The following is an 18,184-nucleotide window of genomic DNA, read 5'->3' as shown; positions in this document are numbered from 1 at the left end:
AACTCCTTTTTTCCCCCCACTTCTTTTTTCCTTAGCTCCTTTTTAAAATGTCCTCCTCCTCTCCTCCCACAATGACTATTATATCTCTTCCCTCTCTTTTCTTCTTTTATAAGGGTCTGTCTGGATTTCTCTAAAAATTTCATCTAGCCTCTGCAGCTGACTTTATCCAAAATGTCTATCTCTAAGTTTTAGAAACAGTTAATAGAGAGTTAGCTATTTTCAAAACATTTCTGGGATGAGATAAAACATTGTGGAAAAGATAGAAGAGAATCACTTGCCTGCCTTTTTTGTGAAGAGATTCCCCACTCCTAGATATAATCATTCACAAAAAATGGACTTTTCCCTCACATTACTCAGCAGTTCAACAAAACATCACTCATTCTTATACTTCTAAGGTCTTTTTTTATCAAAGATTCTCCAAAACAAGCTTTCTCCTCAATTTCATATTCCAATTCACTCTCTGCTCCTTAATTCCACTCACATTATCCCAGTTTTTTCCTTCATAGATACCACTGGTAGAAAGTGAGTTCTTAGTTCTGCTCGTCCATGCTCACTGAGAAGATAAGCAAGGGAGGGCAAGGGCAGTTGAGTGAATCTTTAGAAGGCTACCTACATTCTGCTCGTCCATGCTCACTGAGAAGATAAGCAAGGGAGGGCAAGGGCAGTTGAGTGAATCTTTAGAAGGCTACCTACATCCAAAGGATGACTCAATTCAATTCAATAGTCATGGCAAATGGGCTTTGGCTTATAGGTGAGTAGGAACTGGGATATCCAGGTAGGGTCTGGAAAGTTGGATGACCGTGCCCTGGAAGATGAACAGATATTTCACTTGAGAGAGTACACTTTAAGGAATAATGTACATTAAGTTCTGACAGAAAAGGAAGAGTTGATGGGATAGCTACATAATAACTTCTGACATTTTCAGTTCTAGCCTGTAAGAAGAAGAAAAACAACAGGACCCAATTCTGAGAGGGATGAAAGGAACCTCCCCAGATTTATAGTTCTAGAAGCAATGTAAACACTCCTTGAACCACACTGAAGTCTGCTGAGTCATGAATATTAAATCAGCAGCAAGGTCAGATTCGGTAAGTATATGGCACTGAAAGTTGAAGAAAGATTACTCTGAATTTAAGGATTTTTTTTTTTGTTTTCAAATGAGACAAGGAGCAGAAAATGCTAAAGTGGCCAAAATACAAACTCCATATTACCTGGCTTTCAGCTGAACTCCAAATTCTATTCTATGATTCAAAGCATCCTTTAATTCACTATCTTTAATTCACTCAATCAAGTCTATCACTGCCATATAGCCCACAGGAGAAAAGAGAAAGATTCAGAGACAGACTTTCTACCGGACACTTATATGTGGAAAGGGAAACATGCCCCTTCCCAGCAGTCTCACACAGTTAATTTGAACTGGATACCGATCTTTCCCATGCTTCCTGGAACAAAAGCAAACATTATATCTTGATCTCAGACTCAATTTAAGAAGCACTTTCTTGGAGCTGGGAAGGACCCTGATGAAGGACAGGATACTGTGGGAAACGAGGTTAAAATCTTACGAGAAAGGGTATTTCAACAAAGGTAATGTAAGCTTGAGGGGAAAGGATATAAGAGACAAATGTACTCTATCAGAATCAGAAAAGAATTAAGAGACTTTGCCAAAGAAAACAAATGCTATGGAGGCACGCTAGAGAAAAAAGTCCCATGAGTTAGAAAAGTATGTAGAAAAAGAATGAAAGAAGGGATAAGTTGGGAGCTTCCTTCTTCCATGTTAGCTGGGTCGTGGAATAGGTAGTTTTGGGGGATTATGCAGAAATACTAGGATAAAAAGCCATAGACTTAAATTGAGAAATTAAGACAGATGTGGGTACCCACAGGCACTGAAGAATATAAAGAAATCTGGTGAGGGGAAGTCAGGCAGGAATGAATAGGCATTTAGAGTGGGTCAAAAATGACTACACTGAACTTATCAATTGAAGCTGGGGCAGAAACCTACTCCAAGGGCTAATATGAGACCCCTTCCAGTTATAGCAAGATATGAATTCACAGGGAAGGAGTTGGAAAAAGTCATTTCCAAGGGTATGAAGGTGGAGAGGTCTACTATGGGAGGAAAGGCTTGAGGGGAAGTGGAAGAAAGGGGGCTCTTGTCCTCACAAATAACGGATGAGAAGGTAACTGTTCCTGCTCCTCAGGGCAAAATGAGAGAACAAGACAGGAAGCAGGAAAGTCTCTGAGACAATCCCAGGCATAAAGCACAAAGGTTCAAAATAACAACATAACAGTGGCATAAAGAAAAATTCCTGAGAGGCAAGAGGGGTCTCCCTCTAGCTTAATAAAAATGAAGGGGAAAAAAAGTGTCCTAAAAAATAGATTCAGGGGACTTCCCTGGCAGTCCAGTGGGTAAGACTCTGCATTCCCAATGCAGGGGGCATGGGGTTTGATCCCTGGTTGAGGAAATAAGATCCTGAATGCTGCACAGCCAAATAAATAAATATTAAAAATGTAAAGACAGTCCTCTTCTCCTTAAAAAAAAAAAAAAACGAATAAATAGACTATTGGGTTTCCGAATTGGGCAAGTTGACCAAAAGTCTTCTAGAAGTGGAGATCCTTAGGAAAAAGATAAACAGAAGGAATCCTCATGAGATCTCGTTTTAGATAGAGATTAGGAGTATGAAGCTTACACTCCTCAAAATGAAGAAACTATATGAATGATCTAAATGTATGAGGTCAAAGTGAGATGACAAATACAAAACCATCCTCTGATAGAACAGCAGACCAACTAGTCTTGGAAATAAAGGGGTGGGGTGAGAGAGACTTGTGAAAAGATGCCACCTTATGGCTAGGAGGCAACTAGACTGATACAGCCCAGAGTTCCTGAGGTCAAAGATACTAAATGTCATAAACAGCTTCTGACCGTTTCTCCTTGGGGTGGGAACAGAAATATAAGATGAAAGTGGAATGAGTCTTCCACAGCCAGTAGGCAGAGGCCTCTCCGAGGAAGATGAAAGGATCTAATATGGGACGGCTTTCCCAAGGGGGTAATAGGGGAGAATAAAGAGAATTCTCCATGTGCTTGGACTGTGGGGAAGAGGTGATTAAGATCCAAGGTATGCCTTCTATTAGGAAACAGGAAAAGTCAATGAGACGCTGGGGTAAATGGGGTCTCTCCTGGGGGCTGCGGGGGAGCTGATTCAAGCACAATAATGTCCTGATGTTCATTCCCAGAGATGCGGGTAAAAGCAGGTGTAACAGAGGGGCCAAAAATAAGAAGGGGTTAACTTCCAGAGGTCTCCCCCAAGGAGGGCCGCGGGTGGGATCGTCGGTCCAAGGTTCTAAGGGTCAGGGCTAGCTCCAGAACCTCGATCCCGCCCCACTTTTCCCCGCTCTGGCTGGAGGAAGGGGGCTGAAGACCGTGTCCCTGGCCGGCACGCCGCCTCACCTTGTAGAAGGCCCCGTTGGAGCCGCGCACCTCGACGGGCAGTCCCGGCTCCACATCCCCCCCCGAGGCCAGGCCGCCCATGGCGCCGCCACCGCCTCCGACTCCCCCGGCGGCGGCTGCAGCAGCGCTCTGAGTACGGGCCGGGCCAGGTCCCCGGCGTCTCCCCGGAGGAGGAGCCGGAGGGGGAGCCGCGGGGGGCGGGAGCCGGGCCGGCCCCACGGCGGCCCTGCCACAGCCAACGAGCAGGGGGCCGGGGCCGGGCCGCTCCCCGTCCGCCGCCGCCGCCTTGGTCTCCGCCACCGTGAGGAAAACGGCCGCCGCCGCCGCTGCCTTCGTCACCTCAGCTTCCGCCCGCCGCCGCCGCCACCCCCGCTGCAGCCTCAGTCCCGGGACCCACTGCTGCCGCTGCCGCTCCACGGCCTCCTCCTCCCTCTGCCGCCGCCGCCGCCGCCACCTACTGCGCAGGCGCACCGGGCACCCGCCCGCCGCGCGCGGGCCCCGAGGGCCACGGCGCACGCGTCAAGGCTGGCTACCCAGCTCTCGCTGGCCGGCGCATCAGGGCTTCCACACGCCTCTTCCCTCTCTCACGCCCCCTCCTGGTCGCTGATTTAAGCTTGCGCAGAACCAAACTGATTCTCTTTCTTCGCCACCCCACCATTCCACCACCCCGTCTCTTCCTTTCCCCGCCCCACAACACAGAGAGCTAACCAATCATGGGGAGGGAGGGGCCGAGCTCACTCAATCGGATTGGGCTTCTGATGCTCCTTGGTCAGACCACACCCACTTCTCCGCTGTGCGCTCCACCAGGCTTGGAGAAGTTAGGGACGGGCATGCGCCTGAATGATTGCTTGGTCACTTTCTCCACCTTTGTCTTTTTTGGTGCGCACGCTCCGGGGAAAAAAAAAAAAAAGAGTCGAAAAGCGAAAATGGGCCTAGTGCGCGTGCGCTGGGCCTTACCGTCCACATGCCGGTATGGACTCTTGTGAGTGCTTCTGTTTCTGCGCGTTAAGATTTAAATTAAGACTCAGCTTCTTGCCTTGAGAAGATTCTGATCCTGCATATGATGAAAGGTTAAAGAAAGATTTCAAGACACTACGAAAGGCAAATGCAACTTGGCACAAGATTGATATCTAAATGCTGAGAGATTTCAAAATAGGAAAAATTGTTACTGAGAAAGGATAGTAGAGGGGAAACTTAGGATTCATAAACTAAGTAAGAAATTTAGGTAGAAGAGAATAAAATAGCCAAGAAATTAGGATCATGTGTGTGCAGCTAATCATTTAGCAAATATTTATTTAGCCCTCACTGTGTTCCAATTACCCAAAACAAGGATTTTATAATATATTGGAACCGTCGCAGACAATCACATTCAAGTAAATAAAGTGATTAGAGTTCATGTGAAGATGTGTTAAAGATGAGGACTAGGAATAGAGGGAATCCCAAAGACACAAACAATGGTCAGTTGCCCTTCAGCATGATAGGGAAAGACCACTGCCGGGGGGGGGGGGGGGTGTGATGCAAATTGAGATTTGAGGGATAAGTAGGCGTTTGCTAGAGGAAAAATACAGTAAAAGTATTTTTGAGAGAACAAGGAATAAACAGTGCAAAGGAGCAGAAAAAACAAAACAAAACATGTCCTTTGGGGAGCCACAACTAGTTCAAATAGCATTTGGCTTGAAGTAGGAAGCTAAACTGTGAAGCACTTATAAATCAGGTTAAGGAGAGTGGCCTTCACTTTATCAATACTAGAGAGTCACTGAACGATTTTAAGCAGTAGTGTAAGTGCAGTGGCTCAGCGGTAAAGGGTCTGCCTGCAATGCAGGAGCCGAAGAAGACACCGGTTCAATCCCTGGATCGGGAAGATCCCCTGGAGATGGGAATGGCAACCCACTCCAGTATTCTTGCCTGGAGAATCCCAGGGACAGAGGAGCCTGGTGGACTACAGTCCATGGGGTCGCAGAGAGTCAGACACAGCTGAGCATAAAGCACATGTCATACATGTCCATCCTCAACTCCCTAACTATCCCTTCCCCACATCCTTGCCCCCTGCAACCGTTAAGTTCTTACTCTAAGTCTGAGTCTCTCTTTTGTAACTTCATTTGTATCATTTCTTTTTAGATTCCACATATAAGGGATGTCATATGATATTTCTCTTTCTCTGACTTACTTCACTCAGTATGACAATTAAAAATAATTTCTTTAGCCTTCCATTATGCTCACACTAGGTTAGGTCTTCTACCTCATGCTGCTAAAGCATCATATACTCTTTTATGGTACTCATCATAGTTGTAATTTTCATCATTTCTCCAGTGTTTGTCTTCTGCTGTCACACTATAAGTAAACCCTGTGAGATCAGAGACTGGGTACCACTTGTCCATTTGTCCCCAGTATTGTATACCCAGTACTTAGCACAGTTCCTGGCATAGCAAGTAATAACCAAAGGAACCAATAACCTGTAGCTCAATGGACACACAGGTTTGTAGCCCAAGACAGGTCTGGGCTAGAGAGGTAAATGTGAGAATTATCATCATATTGGTGGTTTAGTCGTTGTGTCCGACTCTTGCGATCCCATGGACTGTAGCCCACCAGGCTCCTCTGTCCATGGGATTCTCCAGGCAAGAATACTGGAGTGGGTTGCCATTTCCTTCTTCAGGGGCTCTTTCCCACCCAGGAATTGAACCTGGGTCTCCTGCATTGCAGGCAGATTCTTTACCGACTGAGGTATGAGGGAACTCCATCAGCACATTAGACATAGTGAAAGCTATAAGAGAAAATTAGATGTCTAGAGAAAAGTGACTTAGAAATGAATTGGGTCCATGATAGAACTCTCAGCTACAACAGTATTTAAGGGACTGGCAGGGAATTCCCTGGTGGTCCAGTGGTTAGGACTCTGCACTTCCACTGCAGGGGGCACCAGTTATTTATTTCTTTTTTGGGCACTGCACAGAATGTGGGATCTTAGTTCCCAGACCAAGGATCAAACTTTTGTCCCCTGCATTTCTGCATTATAGGCATGGTATCTTAACCACTGGATGACCAGGAAAGTCCTAAGGGGGCACCAGTTAAATCCCTGGTCCAGGAATTAAGATGCTATGTGCCACACAGTGCAGCCAAAAATTACAAAATAAAAAAGTAAATGAAGGGCTGGCAAAAGAAGGGGTGCATTCAAGAGTGCCTGAGACAGAACATCAGTAACTAGGGTGGCAGAAATGCTAAAGTGATTAGACTATCAGCAGTGATTCTGATGGGGCTTCCCGGGTGGCACTAGTGGTAAAAAGCCTGCCTGCTAATGCAGGAGACTTTAGAGATCCAGGTTTGATCCCTGGGTTGGGAAGATCCCCTGGAGGAGGAAATGGCAACCCATTCCAGTATCCTTGCCAGGAGAATGCCCATGGACAGAGGAGCCTGGTTGGCTACGGTTCTTAGGTCGGAAAGAGTTGGACATGGCTGAGTGACTTAGCACACAGCCCAGTGATTCTGATAAGGAGTAGAGAGGGAGAATTGGAGAAATTAAGTGGGACAGATTATCAGGAGGGCTGGCCGTCAGACTAAAAGGTTTGGTTTTGGATCCTGAAGCCACAGGAGTGGCAGAATTTTGTTTTGGAAATGGCACCATCATAACTTCCAAGCATCTGGCAGCATCAGTCCTCTCAGATTTGACTTGTGCTCTTTTTCATCTGCTCCTGTCATTGTTCAGAATGACTAAGGATGAGAGTGGGAAAATGGGGGACAGCATTTCAGAAGGGGGAATGGCATGTGCAGAAGGCCCAGAGGGAAGAGTACAGTGCATCTGAGGGACTAGAAGCAGTCTAATATGGACAGAACTGACTTGAAGAGGACACAAGGCTGGAATAATGTTTCAGATGATGGAGGTTTGGGCCAGAGCCTGGAGGGATTGGCAAGAGGTCTGGACTTTGTGCTGAGAGCAGTGGGAACTGTGACTGGATTTTCAGCAGACTTGCCTTTAGGTGTTATTATTTTACCTGGACTATACAAGATGAGCAAGACATGTCAACAGAATGCCACAGCCTGCCTTAAGATTTTTTTTTTTTTTTTTTGCTATACCATGTAGTATGTGGGATCTTAGTTTCTAGCCAGGGATTGAACCCACTGCCCCTGCAGTGGAAGCATGGAGTCTTAACCACTGGACAGCCAGGGAAGTCCTGCCTTAGGACTTCTAAATACATAGAGAGTTTGAGAGGAAGATAGAAAGATGGATAGATTGACAGATGGCTAAAGAGATACTAAAAACGGGGATTAAATGAAAGTTTACAGATTGAATGTTGAGACTTCCCCCAGACTCCTTCTTCACCCAGCTCTGTGTACAACCAGATTTATACTTTCCAGGCAGAAGTCTGGAAGCATCTCGTCTGGGAAATCTGATCAGACAAGGAAAAAGACCTAAGGATTCTGACATTAGGGGTTCCTCAAGGAAACAGCCTCATGAATCACCCTATAGTAAAAGTTCACAGTCCACATGTGTCTCTACCTCCTATACAGACACGATCACAGTTGCCGATCAGTACCTCAGTGTACAGATCTTAAATATGAGCAGACAGCTGAGGATTACCAGACATTTGAGGAAAATCTTCAAACAAAAGACAAAGGCTAAACAAGTAGAGAAAGAAAAACAGAAAAAAAAAAAGCATAGAGGAAATAAAGACTATACAAGGAGGAAAATACTATTTTAAAAACCTATGAATATTCTCAGACAAGAAAAGAACATTTATCCATGAAACAAAAACAGAACATTCTTAAAATGCAGAGAACAAAAGAGAGCTTTTAGAAATTAAAAACATAAAAGCAAAAATAAAAATTCAATAGGAGGCATGTAATATGTGGCATGATAAATATAATTAACACTACTGTGTGTTACATATGGAGATTCCCTGGTGGCTCAGTGGTAAAGAATCTACCAGCCAATGCAGGAGACTTAAGTTCGATCCCTTGGTTGGGAAGATTCCCTGGAGAAGGAAGTGGCAAGCCACTCCAGTATTCTTGCTTAGAGAATGCCATGGACGGAGGAGCCTGGTGGTCTACAGTCCATAGGGTCGCAAAGAATCGGACACAACTGAAGTGACTTAGCACAGCACAGCACTTCAACTCTCTAGAGACGCCATACATCCTGTTTCTTACAGTTTACACATTTATGTCACCTGTTTGTCCTCGTCCAGTGTCTAAATCATGACCATTTAACCAATGGTTATTCCACAAAAGGAATAATATGTCACCATTGAAAGTGACGATGTGTTTAATAGCATGGGAAGATGTTTCTGGTTTATTGTTAAATGAAAAATGTTTGCAAAAGAGTATGATCCAGTAAAACCACACTGCTGCTACTGCTAAGTCACTTCAGTCGTGTCCGACTCTGTGCGACCCCATAGACGGCAGCCCACCAGGCTCCGCCGTCCCTAGGATTCTCCAGGCAAGAATACTGGAGTGGGTTGCCGTTTCCTTCTCCAGTGCATGAAAGGGAAAAGTGAAAGTGAAGTCGCTCACTCGTGTCCGACTCTTCGCGACCCCGTGGACTGTAGCCCACCAGGCTCCTCCGTCCATGGGATTCTCCAGGCAAGAGTACTGGAGTGGGGTGCCATTGCCTTCTCCTAAAACCACACACACTTAAGTAATTATATGTATGTTTATATGTATACATATACACTGAAAAAAGTCTAAGGAATTGATACCAAAGGGTTAAGAGTAGTGATGTAAGTAAGGCTATGGATTCTATTTTTACCAGTTCAGTTCAGTTCAGTCATTCAGTCGTGTCCAACTCTTTGCGACTGCATGGACTGCAGCACGCCAGGCCTCCCTGTCCATTACCAACTCCCGGAGGTTTCTCAAACTCATGTCCATTGAGTCGGTGATGCCATCCAACCATCTCATCCTCTGTCATCCCCTTCTCTTCCCACCTTCAATCTTTCCCAGCATCAGGGTCTTTTCAAATGAGTCAGTTCTTCACATCAGGTGGCCAAAGTATTGGAGTTTCAGCTTCAGCAGCAGTCCTTCCAATGAATATTCAGGACTGATTTCCTTCAGGATGGACTGGTTGGATCTCCTTACAGTCCAAGGGACTCTCAAGAGTCTTCTCCAACACCACAGTTCAAAAGCATCAATTCTTAGGTGCTCAGCATTCTTTATGGTCCAACTCTCACATCCATACATGACTACTGGAAAAACCATAGCCTTGACTAGACCGACCTTTGTTGGCAAAATAATGTCTCTGCTTTTTCATACGCTGTCTAGGTTGGTCATAACTTTTCTTCCAAGGGGCAAGCGTCTTTTAATTTCATGGCTGCAGTCATCATCTGCAGTGATTTTAGAGCCCAGGAAATTAAGTCTGTCACTGTTTCCACTGTTTCCCCATCTATTTGCCATGAAGTGATGGGACCAGATGCCCATCTGAATGTTTTCTGAATGTTGAGTTTTAAGCCAACTTTTTCACTCTCCTCTTTCACTTTCATCAATAGACTCTTTAGTTCTTCTTCACTTTCTGCCATAAGGGTGGTGTCATCTGCATATCTGAGGTTATTGATATTTCTCCCGGCAATCTTGATTCCAGCTTGTGCTTCATCCAGTCCAGCATTTCTCATGATGTATTCTGCATATAAGTTAAATAAGCAGGGTGACAATATGCAGCCTTGACGTACTCCTTTCCCGATTTGAAATCAGTCTGTTGTTCCATGTCCAGTTCTAACTGTTGCTTCTTGACCAGCATACAGATTTCTCAGGAGGCAGGTCAGGTGGTCTGGTATTCCCATCTCTTGAAGAATTTTCCACAGTTTATTGTGATCCACACAGTCAAATGCTTTGGCATAGTCAATAAAGCAGAAATAGATGTTCTTCTGGAACTCTCTTGCTTTTTCAATGACCCAGTGGATGTTGGCAATTTGATCTCTGGTTCCACTGCCTTTTCTAAAACCAGCTTGAACATCTGGAAGTTCACGGTTCACGTGTATTGCTGAAGCCTGGCTTGGAGAATTTTGAGCATTCCTTTGCTAGCATGTGAGATGAGTGCAATGGTGCAGTAGTTTGAACATTCTTTGGCATTGCCTTTCTTTGAGATTGGAATGAAAACTGACCTTTTCCAGTCCTGTGGCCACTGCTGAGTTTTCCAAATTTGCTGGCATATTGAGTGCAGCACTTTCACAGCATCATCTTCTAGGATTTGAAATAGCTCAACTGGAATTCCATCACCTCCACTAGCTTTGTTTGTAGTGTTTTCTAAGGCCCACTTGACTTCACATTCCAGGATGTCTGGCTCTAGGTGAGTGATGACACCGTCATGATTATAGTTACTTACTTACAAAAAAGTAAGTATACAACACTATACTTTTTTTCTTCTGTGTATTCTTGCCACCTCTTCTTAATATCTTCTGCTTCTGTTAGGTCCATATCATTTCTGTCCTTTATTGTGCCCATGTTTGCATGAAAAGTTCCCTTGGTATTTCTAATTTTCTTGAAGAGATCTCTAGTCTTTCCCATTCTATTGTTTTCCTCTATTGCTTTGCATTGATCACTGAGGAAGGCTTTCTTATCTCTCTTTGCTATTCTTTGGAACTCTGCATTCAAATGGGTATATCTTTCCTCTTCTCCTTTGCCTTTTGCTTCTCTATTTTTATAGGTCCCTTCACACTTCTCTACAATAAACCTGCATGACTTGTAATAAAATAGTATGAAAGTGGGAAATGAGTCTGTTTCCCTTCTTGTCTCCATGGGTCCTAAAGGTTTATTTTAGTTGTACTAAACTGAAAATAAAGCCTTTGTGACTTTTGAAAAAGAAAAAGCACTCCCTAGCTGCGTGGATTTTTTTAAAAGTTGGGGCAAGTGGTCGTTCCTAGTGTCCCTGAAATGTGGCCACCAGGTGGCAGCCTGCTCCATCTATTGAGTTGGTGGCCCTGGCTCAGTCTTAAATTCCATAAGCCCAGGCCAGACATGGCAGGCCTTTGTCCAGATTCCAAACCTGACCAACAAGCCTGATGTGCAAGCTGATCCATTCTCTTCTTTTTCTATATACCACAGGGCAGAGTCAGTACTCCGGTCTATTGAGGGTAAAAGTCATCTTGTTGTTTAGTCAGAGTTGTGTCCGACTCTTTTGTGAACCCATGAACTGCAGACTGCTAGGCTCCATGAGATTTCCCAGGCAAGAATGCTGGAGTGGGTGGCCACTTCCTCCTCTAGGGGATCTTCCCCACCCAGGGATTGAACATGCTTTCCTGCATTGGCAGGCGAGCTCTTTACCACTGAGCCATCAGGGAAGACCAGAAGTCATCTTAGGCCCTCTTTTACCCCCAGGAGCAACATCCACTGACTAGAATGCTGAGGGAGGGAAGCTGAAGCTTATGGAATCCTCAATTCTTCTACCCAACACCACATCAACATACAGGAGGAATTCTCATTTATTTTTCACTCTTAACAAGGAGGTGGGAAGGCTCGCCTCTTCCTCACTTCTGCTCTTTCTATCTGGGAATATTCACTTCTGACCCTCCTTTCCTTCCTTCAGGGAGGCTTTGGTCAGTGGAGAAAGTCTCTAAGGAGTGTTCAGTTTGTGGGGATGGAGAAGCTGAAATAGTGATCCCCCAGGGTGGCATCACTTTCCTGCCAACTCCCTCATCGCCTCTCCTTCGAAGCGAAAGCAGTGCCAGCCCTCAGCTTCCGTCAGATCTTGGGCTCCGAGGATCTTGTAAAAGTCCATAGCCCTCTTGTTCCCATCCAGGACTGTCAGGCGTAACTGGGAGCAGCCCTTATCCAAAGCCACCTGTGAGAGAAGACACCACTCACTTTCCCGGGGTCAAAAAGGAAAAGACTCTCACCCTCCATTCAACCCAGGTGCCTCCCATACAGCTCGGCTTTGCCAGGGCCCAATTCCTAGTGCCATCCCTCTCCTCACCTCAGCCACTTTTTTGATTATTTTGGAACCAATCCCTTGACCTGATGTGGGGAGAAAAAAGAAGAAAGAAGGGTTGTCTGAGTTGAAGAGGAGCAGCAAAGGTCATAGGCTAGGATTAAGAGACAAGGGATGGTGGTCCCTCATGGGTTGCTTTTCTCCCATCCTGGCCTCTTCCCAGTACCTTGATATTCTGGCTTCACATAGATGTCTTCTAGATAAATATTTCGTCCCTTCCATGTGCTGTAGCTGAAGTAATATAGCCCATAGCCCACCATACAGGGCCCTGTGAGAGAAAAAAAGAAGGATCAGGCCTCTGGGCACCTGGGGGAGAGACCTTTGAGGCTGATTGGAGAGGGCACCTCTAAAGTCGGGGTATTCTTACCCTGTGGCTCCCCTGGTGCAGAAAGAATCTCTGCCACCAAACAGTGATAGAAAGGAGTCTCTCCAAAGCCATCTGCTCTCAGGGCTGCAGAGATCGGGTTTGGGATAAAGAGATAGAGAAAGAAGGATTGGGTGTGTGCCCGGCCTGCAGTTATTGCCTGGGGAGCCCATCCTTCATTTCCTCCCCAGCCTCCGTCAGGACTCAGGAGTTGGGTCCCTACCTTCTTCACTGAGCTTCACCTGGTCTGAGAGTTTCTGGTACTCAGCGAGTTCCTACAGCGTGGGGGCAGAGGCTAGATGTAGGCAGGAGGGCCTCGCTGCTCCCTCAGCAAGACCTCAGGGCGCGCTCCTCCTCCACGCCCCCCACCCCAGCCACTCTGGCCCCCGTCTTGGGACCCTGGTTTCCAGCCGGCAGCCCTCACCCGAATCAGCCTCAGGATATTTCCACAATCTCCCTCCTTGGCTTCTCTGATCATCACGAGAACCATCCTGTTCCCCAGCGTCAGGGATCGAAGTCCAGGATCCCCACTTCCGTTCTGCAGGAAGTGGAGACGAGCAACTCGGACCCTTTAAGGGGCCTACAAATTCGGATCCCGGAAAGCCGCGGGAATGGCGGGGAGCGAGGCGGTGGGGGCTCCGGGGGCTGGGAAGCTGAAGCCCGATTCTGGCTACTGCGGAGAGAGTGGTAGGACTAAGTGGTCCTCACTGTCTGGGCGCCCCTAATTTCGGCCCCCGCCAGCGCGCACCTGCCAGCCAATCAGCTTGCAGAACGGGCACGTCCCCGCCTCCGCCCCCCCACCCGCGACTCTGCCCCACCTTGGCCGAGTCCCGTGACCCCGCCCGTGGGCAGGGGTCAAGGCTGTACTGCGGAGGCTTTCTCTTCCGAGTTATCTGGGTGTTCCAGCCTCCAGTGGAGAAACCCCACGGCTCCAAAGTTACCTCTTTCTTTAACTGAAGAATGCAGTGATTATCTGCTCTTCCCTTCGCTCAAACTCACCCATTCCAGCCCACCCAGACTCCAGACTCGGGGTGAGCCCCAAGACCTCCAGCTCTTTCCTACTGGCTCAAAGTGTGACTTCTTCTGGGGACATTCATATTTTAAAATGGGTGAGGGAGAGAGGGATGAATTTCTATTGGTAAATGGTTAGGCGTTGTGGTAAACGGATAAGAAGATAACTGGGGGTGGGAGGCAGAACTCCTAGTATCCACTGAATCACACTCGGAGACAATCCCTCCCTAGGAGGCAAGCCTCAGAGGCCTGGGAAAACACCGAAGGAGGAGCTCAGAGCAGATACCAGGCTTTGAGCCTGCATTATCTCCATTCATCCTCCTTCACACTGACCCCAGAAAGTAGATATTATTTTTCACATTTTGCAGACAGGACACTAAAGCACACTGGTGGGGTGACTCACCCACAGCCACCCAGCTGGTGTTTGGGATTCCACGTCTCAGCTCTAAACCTTACGGAGGATGCTACTTGGGGAGCCCGGCAGGAGTGTTTCTAGATCTCGTGTTTGTCATCAAGGCAGCCTCTGCAGGTAGGCTTGGAGGACCCAGGAAGGAAAGTGCGAGTGAGGTGTCCTCTCCCAGCTCATAAACTTGCCCAGCAGTGGGGGAGGGTAGTGGAGAAACTCTGTCCCTCACTCCATTTGTCCTCAGAGGGGACAGAGGGTCAGTGGCCCTGTCTCCTGCCCCCCTTCTTCCCCCAGGGCAACCTTTAACCCTCCAACAGCCATGTGGAAGGCTGCCTTCCCCCACGCATTTGCCCTAGAGTCATTGGAGGCTAAAAGAGGACCGCAGCTGATTATGGTGAGCAGAGGTCCACTGGCCATTTGGCACGGGCTACTGCTGCTGCTGTTGCTGTTGCTACCGCTTCCCAGCCACGGAGGACCGGCCCTGAGACCTACTCTCCCCAGCCAGGTGCAGGAGTGGGACAGGGTGCTATGCCCTGTGTGTGTTTCAGTGAGTGACGTTGGGGCTTTGCCCTCTTCTTTGCTTTCCTCCTCTGGCCTGGTAGCAGTGCCTCCCCCTCCATCTGTTTCTGGCATATCCTTATTTCGGCTTACTTTTCTCTCCGACAGACGACTGAAGACTCTCCTGCTCTACACCTCAGCAATGGCCCTGGACAAGAACCTGTTACCATTATGACCTTTAACCTCACCAAGATCACAAAGTATGAGATTGACCTAATTCTTTGACCTGGTCTCTTGACATCACCCTCTCTCCGTCAGCTCCTCTTTTTTTTTGCCTTATTTAATTGAAGTACAGTTGATTTACAGTGTTGCATTTCTGGGGTACAGCAAAGTGATTCAATTATATATATTTATAAAACATGTTACATATATATTCTTTTTCAGGTTCTTTTGTATTATGGCTTATTATAAGATACTGAATATAGTTTCCTATGTTATATAGTATGATTTGTCAACCATCTATTTTATATATAATAGCTTGTATCTGTTAATCCCACACTCCCAATTTATCCCCCCACCTTTCGCCCTTTGGTAGCTGTGAATTTGTTTTCTATGACTGTGACTTGGTTTTGGAAATAAGTTCATTTGTATCAGTTTTTAAATTCCACATGTAAGTGATAGCATATGGTGTTTATCTTTCTCTGTCTGATTTACTTCATTTAGTATGATAATCTCTAGGTTCATCCAGGTTGCATTGTTTCATTCTTTTTATGGCTGAATAATATTCCATTGTGTGTGTGTGTGTGTGTGTATACCATGTATATATATATGTGTGTGTGTGTGTGTATATGTGTATGTATATACGTGTGTATATATGTGCATGTATATATATATATACCATGTCTTCTTTATACATTCCTCTGTTGATGGATCTTTAGGTTGCTTCCAAGTCCTGGCTATTGTAAACAGTGCATCAGTCCCTCTCTTTTCTTTGTCTCTCTGTCCTTCCCTCTACCTAAACTTCTCCTCCCTCGACCTCAGGTCTATGCTCAAAGAGCACGCCTCCTACACAGTCCTTTCATGTCCTTCCAGAATCTCCTCCTCCTTTGAGTTTCGGACTTGGGATCCAGAGGGAGTAATTTTTTATGGTGATACCAACCCAAAGAATGACTGGTTTATGCTGGGGCTTCGGGATGGCAGGCCTGAGATCCAGCTTCATAACCACTGGGCTCAGCTTACAGTGAGTGCTGGACCCCGGCTGGACGATGGGAGGTGGCACCAGGTAAGCCAGATTTGGTCCTGAGGGAGGCATATCTTGAGCTGGTCTGAGGAAGGGAATGGAACCAAGTTATTAGGCATTCCTCTACCATTGTCACCACATTGAATCCACACAGAAGCCCTATGAAGTTGCTATTCTTGTCCGCGTTTTTTTCAGAAGGAAATTCTGAGGCTTAGTCAGTATGTAAATGACAGGTCCAGAGTGAGCTGGGGGTACCAGCTCACCCTTCAAGTACATATTCTTTCTGTCAGACTAGACTGCCTCTCTTAGGTTCCAGGTTTGGTTTGGTTTGGTTTTGGTTAATGGTTGTTCAGCAGTTAGTTGTGATTTGGGATTATAGTGACAGGAGATGAGCTCGAGTCCTTCCACCCTGCCATCTTCAGTATGGCATATTCTAGATCGCCTCTGAATAAAGTGGTGGAGGCAGGCTCCAGGGACCTCTGATTCCTCTTCTCTTTTTCTTCTCGCAGATGGAAGTGAAGATCCATGGGGATTCCTTGCTACTCAGGGTGGATGGGGTGGAGGTGCTGCGTCTGAGACAGGTCTTTGGACAACTGGCCAACGATTCCCAGCTCATTATGAGGATTGCACTGGGAGGACTGTTGTTCCCTGCCTCCGACCTCCGGTTGCCGGTAACTGCCTCCCAGGGTCAGGAACCGTGACCAAAGCTGATAAAGCATTGTTGGCTGGGTGGCCATGGGGATCTGCATCTACACATTTCAAGGAGAGGGGATGGGGTGAGAGATGCACGGGGGAGGGCAGATGCTTGGGTCTTAGAGGGCAGTAAACAGGGTGGGGAGGCTGAGACTGGGGCTCACATATCCTGATTCCAACATCCTCTGCATCTTCCCTCCCCCCATGGGCTCCAGCTGGTCCCTGCCCTGGATGCCTGCCTGCGCCAGGATGACTGGCTGGACCAACAGGCCCAGACCTCGGCATCTGTCCCCACTAGTGTCAGAAGCTGTGCTGTAGAGTCTCAACCTGGAATATTCTTCCCTCCAGGGACTGGTGCAGAATTTGGTCTCCAAGGTAAAGGCTATTTTTCCCTCCATAACCAGCTCTGTGTCCATCTCCCTCCACCACTAGCCCCTTCCCTCCATGAATCCCTAGCCTTAAGACCTCAGGAGGATCATTTCTCCCCCCAGAAATTCCCCGGCCTCATACAGAGCCCTGGGCTTTCTCCTTGGACCTGGCACTCCAGCTGGCAGCAGGTTCAGGGCGCCTCCTTGCTCTTGGGACACCAGAAAACCCTTCTTGGCTCAGCATCCACCTCCAAGATCAAGTAAGGCGGGGGATGCTGCCTGTACTCAGTGGAGCCTAGGAGCAATGGGAGAAAAGGAAATTCCAAAATTTCAACAGGATGAAGGCTTCAGGGGCTGGGGGCGCTGCAGAGACACATATTAAAGCTGCCCACAGCAAGCAAATGACCTTTACTTAGATTATATATTTTCTTGGGGGTGGGTATGGTTTTATAGAAGGCCAAGACAGGAGAGCTAAGGCAGGACTGAGATGGTGGGAATAGCCAGAGATAGATAGACTGGATAGACATAGATGGTGTGGTTGAGAGGAAGAATCCAGGCAGCCAAGGATGGGGCTACGAGGAGTAGGTGCAGTTCGTTCTTCCTCCCCCACTTATGTCCCTTCCCACACATTCTGCAGAAAGTGGTGTTGTCTTCTGGGTCGGGGCCAGGGCTGGATCTGCCCCTCGTCTTGGGGCTCCCTCTTCAGCTGAAGCTGACTGTGTCCGGGGTGGTTTTGAGCCATGGGGCAAAGAAGGAGATCCTTGCTCTGCCTCCCACGGGCCCTGGCTCCCTCCTTGATCTCTGGGTCCAGCCGCAGGGGCGTCTCTTCCTAGGGGCTTTGCCAGGTAAGAACGAGTGATGTTGAAGATTCTCAGCACACCATGGGAAATGGCTAAGGGCAGGGGGAGAAGCGGGAAGGGGCACATTTTTAGAGGAAGGAAACCTCTGGGAGGGAAGAGGAGAAGAGAGAGGATAAGGGGGTAGTTGGAGGAAGTGCTTTCAAATATTTAGGTTGGAGAACTGAAAAATTGGGGAGGAGCTTCTGGATCCAGGTCCCCCCACCCCCAATGTCCCCTCCATGCTCCCTCCCTCTAGGAGAGGCCGCTTCTGCCTCCTTTTGCTTGGATGGCCTTTGGGCACAAGGCCAGAGTCTGGACATGGACCGGGCCCAGAGCAGAAGCCTGAACATCTGGACTCACAGCTGTCCCCAGAACCCAGGCAATGGCAGTGACACCACCCATTAAATCCCCACTTAAGAACCTC

General features: G+C 47.3%; 3 protein-coding genes across 25 annotated transcripts in view; 1 reads left to right on the top strand and 2 right to left on the bottom strand.

The window, feature by feature from the left end:
- Positions 1-4,493, bottom strand: part of FXR2 (FMR1 autosomal homolog 2) — a 16,308-nt gene extending 11,815 nt beyond the window's left edge. For 7 of the 9 annotated variants that reach the window (XM_081578597.1, XM_081578598.1, XM_081578599.1 and 4 more), the window contains exon 1: positions 3,440-3,900. In XM_081578597.1, coding sequence (XP_081434723.1) covers positions 3,440-3,520 — 81 coding nt within the window. In that variant the 5' untranslated portion in view covers positions 3,521-3,900. Of the gene's footprint in view, positions 1-3,439; positions 3,901-4,396 lie in introns of those variants that run through there. The other 2 variants (XM_081578596.1, XM_081578600.1) reach the window with 2 other exon arrangements.
- On the bottom strand, positions 4,400-14,794 carry SAT2 (spermidine/spermine N1-acetyltransferase family member 2). 4 transcript variants are annotated; one of them, XM_081578643.1, is made up of 7 exons: positions 13,130-13,438; positions 12,929-12,980; positions 12,709-12,792; positions 12,508-12,609; positions 12,327-12,367; positions 12,031-12,194; positions 4,400-4,493 (listed from the first exon to the last, which is right to left on the bottom strand). In XM_081578643.1, the coding sequence occupies exons 1-7, from the start codon at positions 13,193-13,195 to the stop codon at positions 4,457-4,459; spliced, it is 546 nt and encodes a 181-aa protein (XP_081434769.1). In that variant the 5' UTR covers positions 13,196-13,438; the 3' UTR covers positions 4,400-4,456. The 4 variants fall into 4 exon arrangements, with proteins under 4 accessions (XP_081434769.1, XP_081434771.1, XP_081434770.1 ...); XM_081578645.1 differs by lacking the exon at positions 4,400-4,493 and adding an exon at positions 13,524-14,794 and having other exon boundaries at positions 11,818-12,194; positions 13,130-13,378; XM_081578644.1 differs by lacking the exon at positions 4,400-4,493 and having other exon boundaries at positions 11,818-12,194.
- Positions 13,592-18,184, top strand: SHBG (sex hormone binding globulin). 12 transcript variants are annotated; one of them, XM_081578610.1, is made up of 10 exons: positions 13,592-13,736; positions 14,126-14,245; positions 14,479-14,627; positions 14,789-14,880; positions 15,713-15,902; positions 16,370-16,531; positions 16,769-16,928; positions 17,045-17,181; positions 17,559-17,766; positions 18,017-18,184. In XM_081578610.1, exons 3-10 carry the CDS (start codon positions 14,514-14,516, stop codon positions 18,163-18,165), a joined length of 1,212 nt encoding a protein of 403 aa, XP_081434736.1. In that variant the 5' UTR covers positions 13,592-13,736; positions 14,126-14,245; positions 14,479-14,513; the 3' UTR covers positions 18,166-18,184. The 12 variants fall into 12 exon arrangements, with proteins under 12 accessions (XP_081434736.1, XP_081434735.1, XP_081434732.1 ...); XM_081578609.1 differs by having other exon boundaries at positions 14,479-14,669; XM_081578606.1 differs by having other exon boundaries at positions 14,417-14,627.

The sequence above is a fragment of the Giraffa tippelskirchi genome, chromosome 3 (genome assembly GCF_054371585.1).
Source record: "Giraffa tippelskirchi isolate mGirTip1 chromosome 3, T2T-mGirTip1v1.2.pri, whole genome shotgun sequence".
Lineage (NCBI taxonomy): Eukaryota > Metazoa > Chordata > Mammalia > Artiodactyla > Giraffidae > Giraffa > Giraffa tippelskirchi.
The sequence above is the reverse complement of the archived record's forward strand: the minus strand, read 5'-3'. Positions and strand labels throughout refer to the sequence as shown.

Coding starts and splice junctions, on each gene's coding strand:
- SAT2 (XM_081578643.1), bottom strand. CDS start 13,195: ATGGTTCTCGTGATGATCAGAGAAGCCAAGGAGGGAGATTGTGGAAAT. Junction 12,981..13,129: donor ATATCCTGAGGCTGATTCGG/GTGAGGGCTGCC, acceptor CCCACGCTGTAG/GAACTCGCTGAGTACCAGAA. Junction 12,610..12,708: donor TGCACCAGGGGAGCCACAGG/GTAAGAATACCC, acceptor TTTCTCTCACAG/GGCCCTGTATGGTGGGCTAT.
- SHBG (XM_081578604.1), top strand. CDS start 14,178: ATGCTACTTGGGGAGCCCGGCAGGAGTGTTTCTAGATCTCGTGTTTGT. Junction 14,881..15,712: donor AACCTCACCAAGATCACAAA/GTATGAGATTGA, acceptor ATGTCCTTCCAG/AATCTCCTCCTCCTTTGAGT. Junction 16,929..17,044: donor TGCAGAATTTGGTCTCCAAG/GTAAAGGCTATT, acceptor TTCTCCCCCCAG/AAATTCCCCGGCCTCATACA.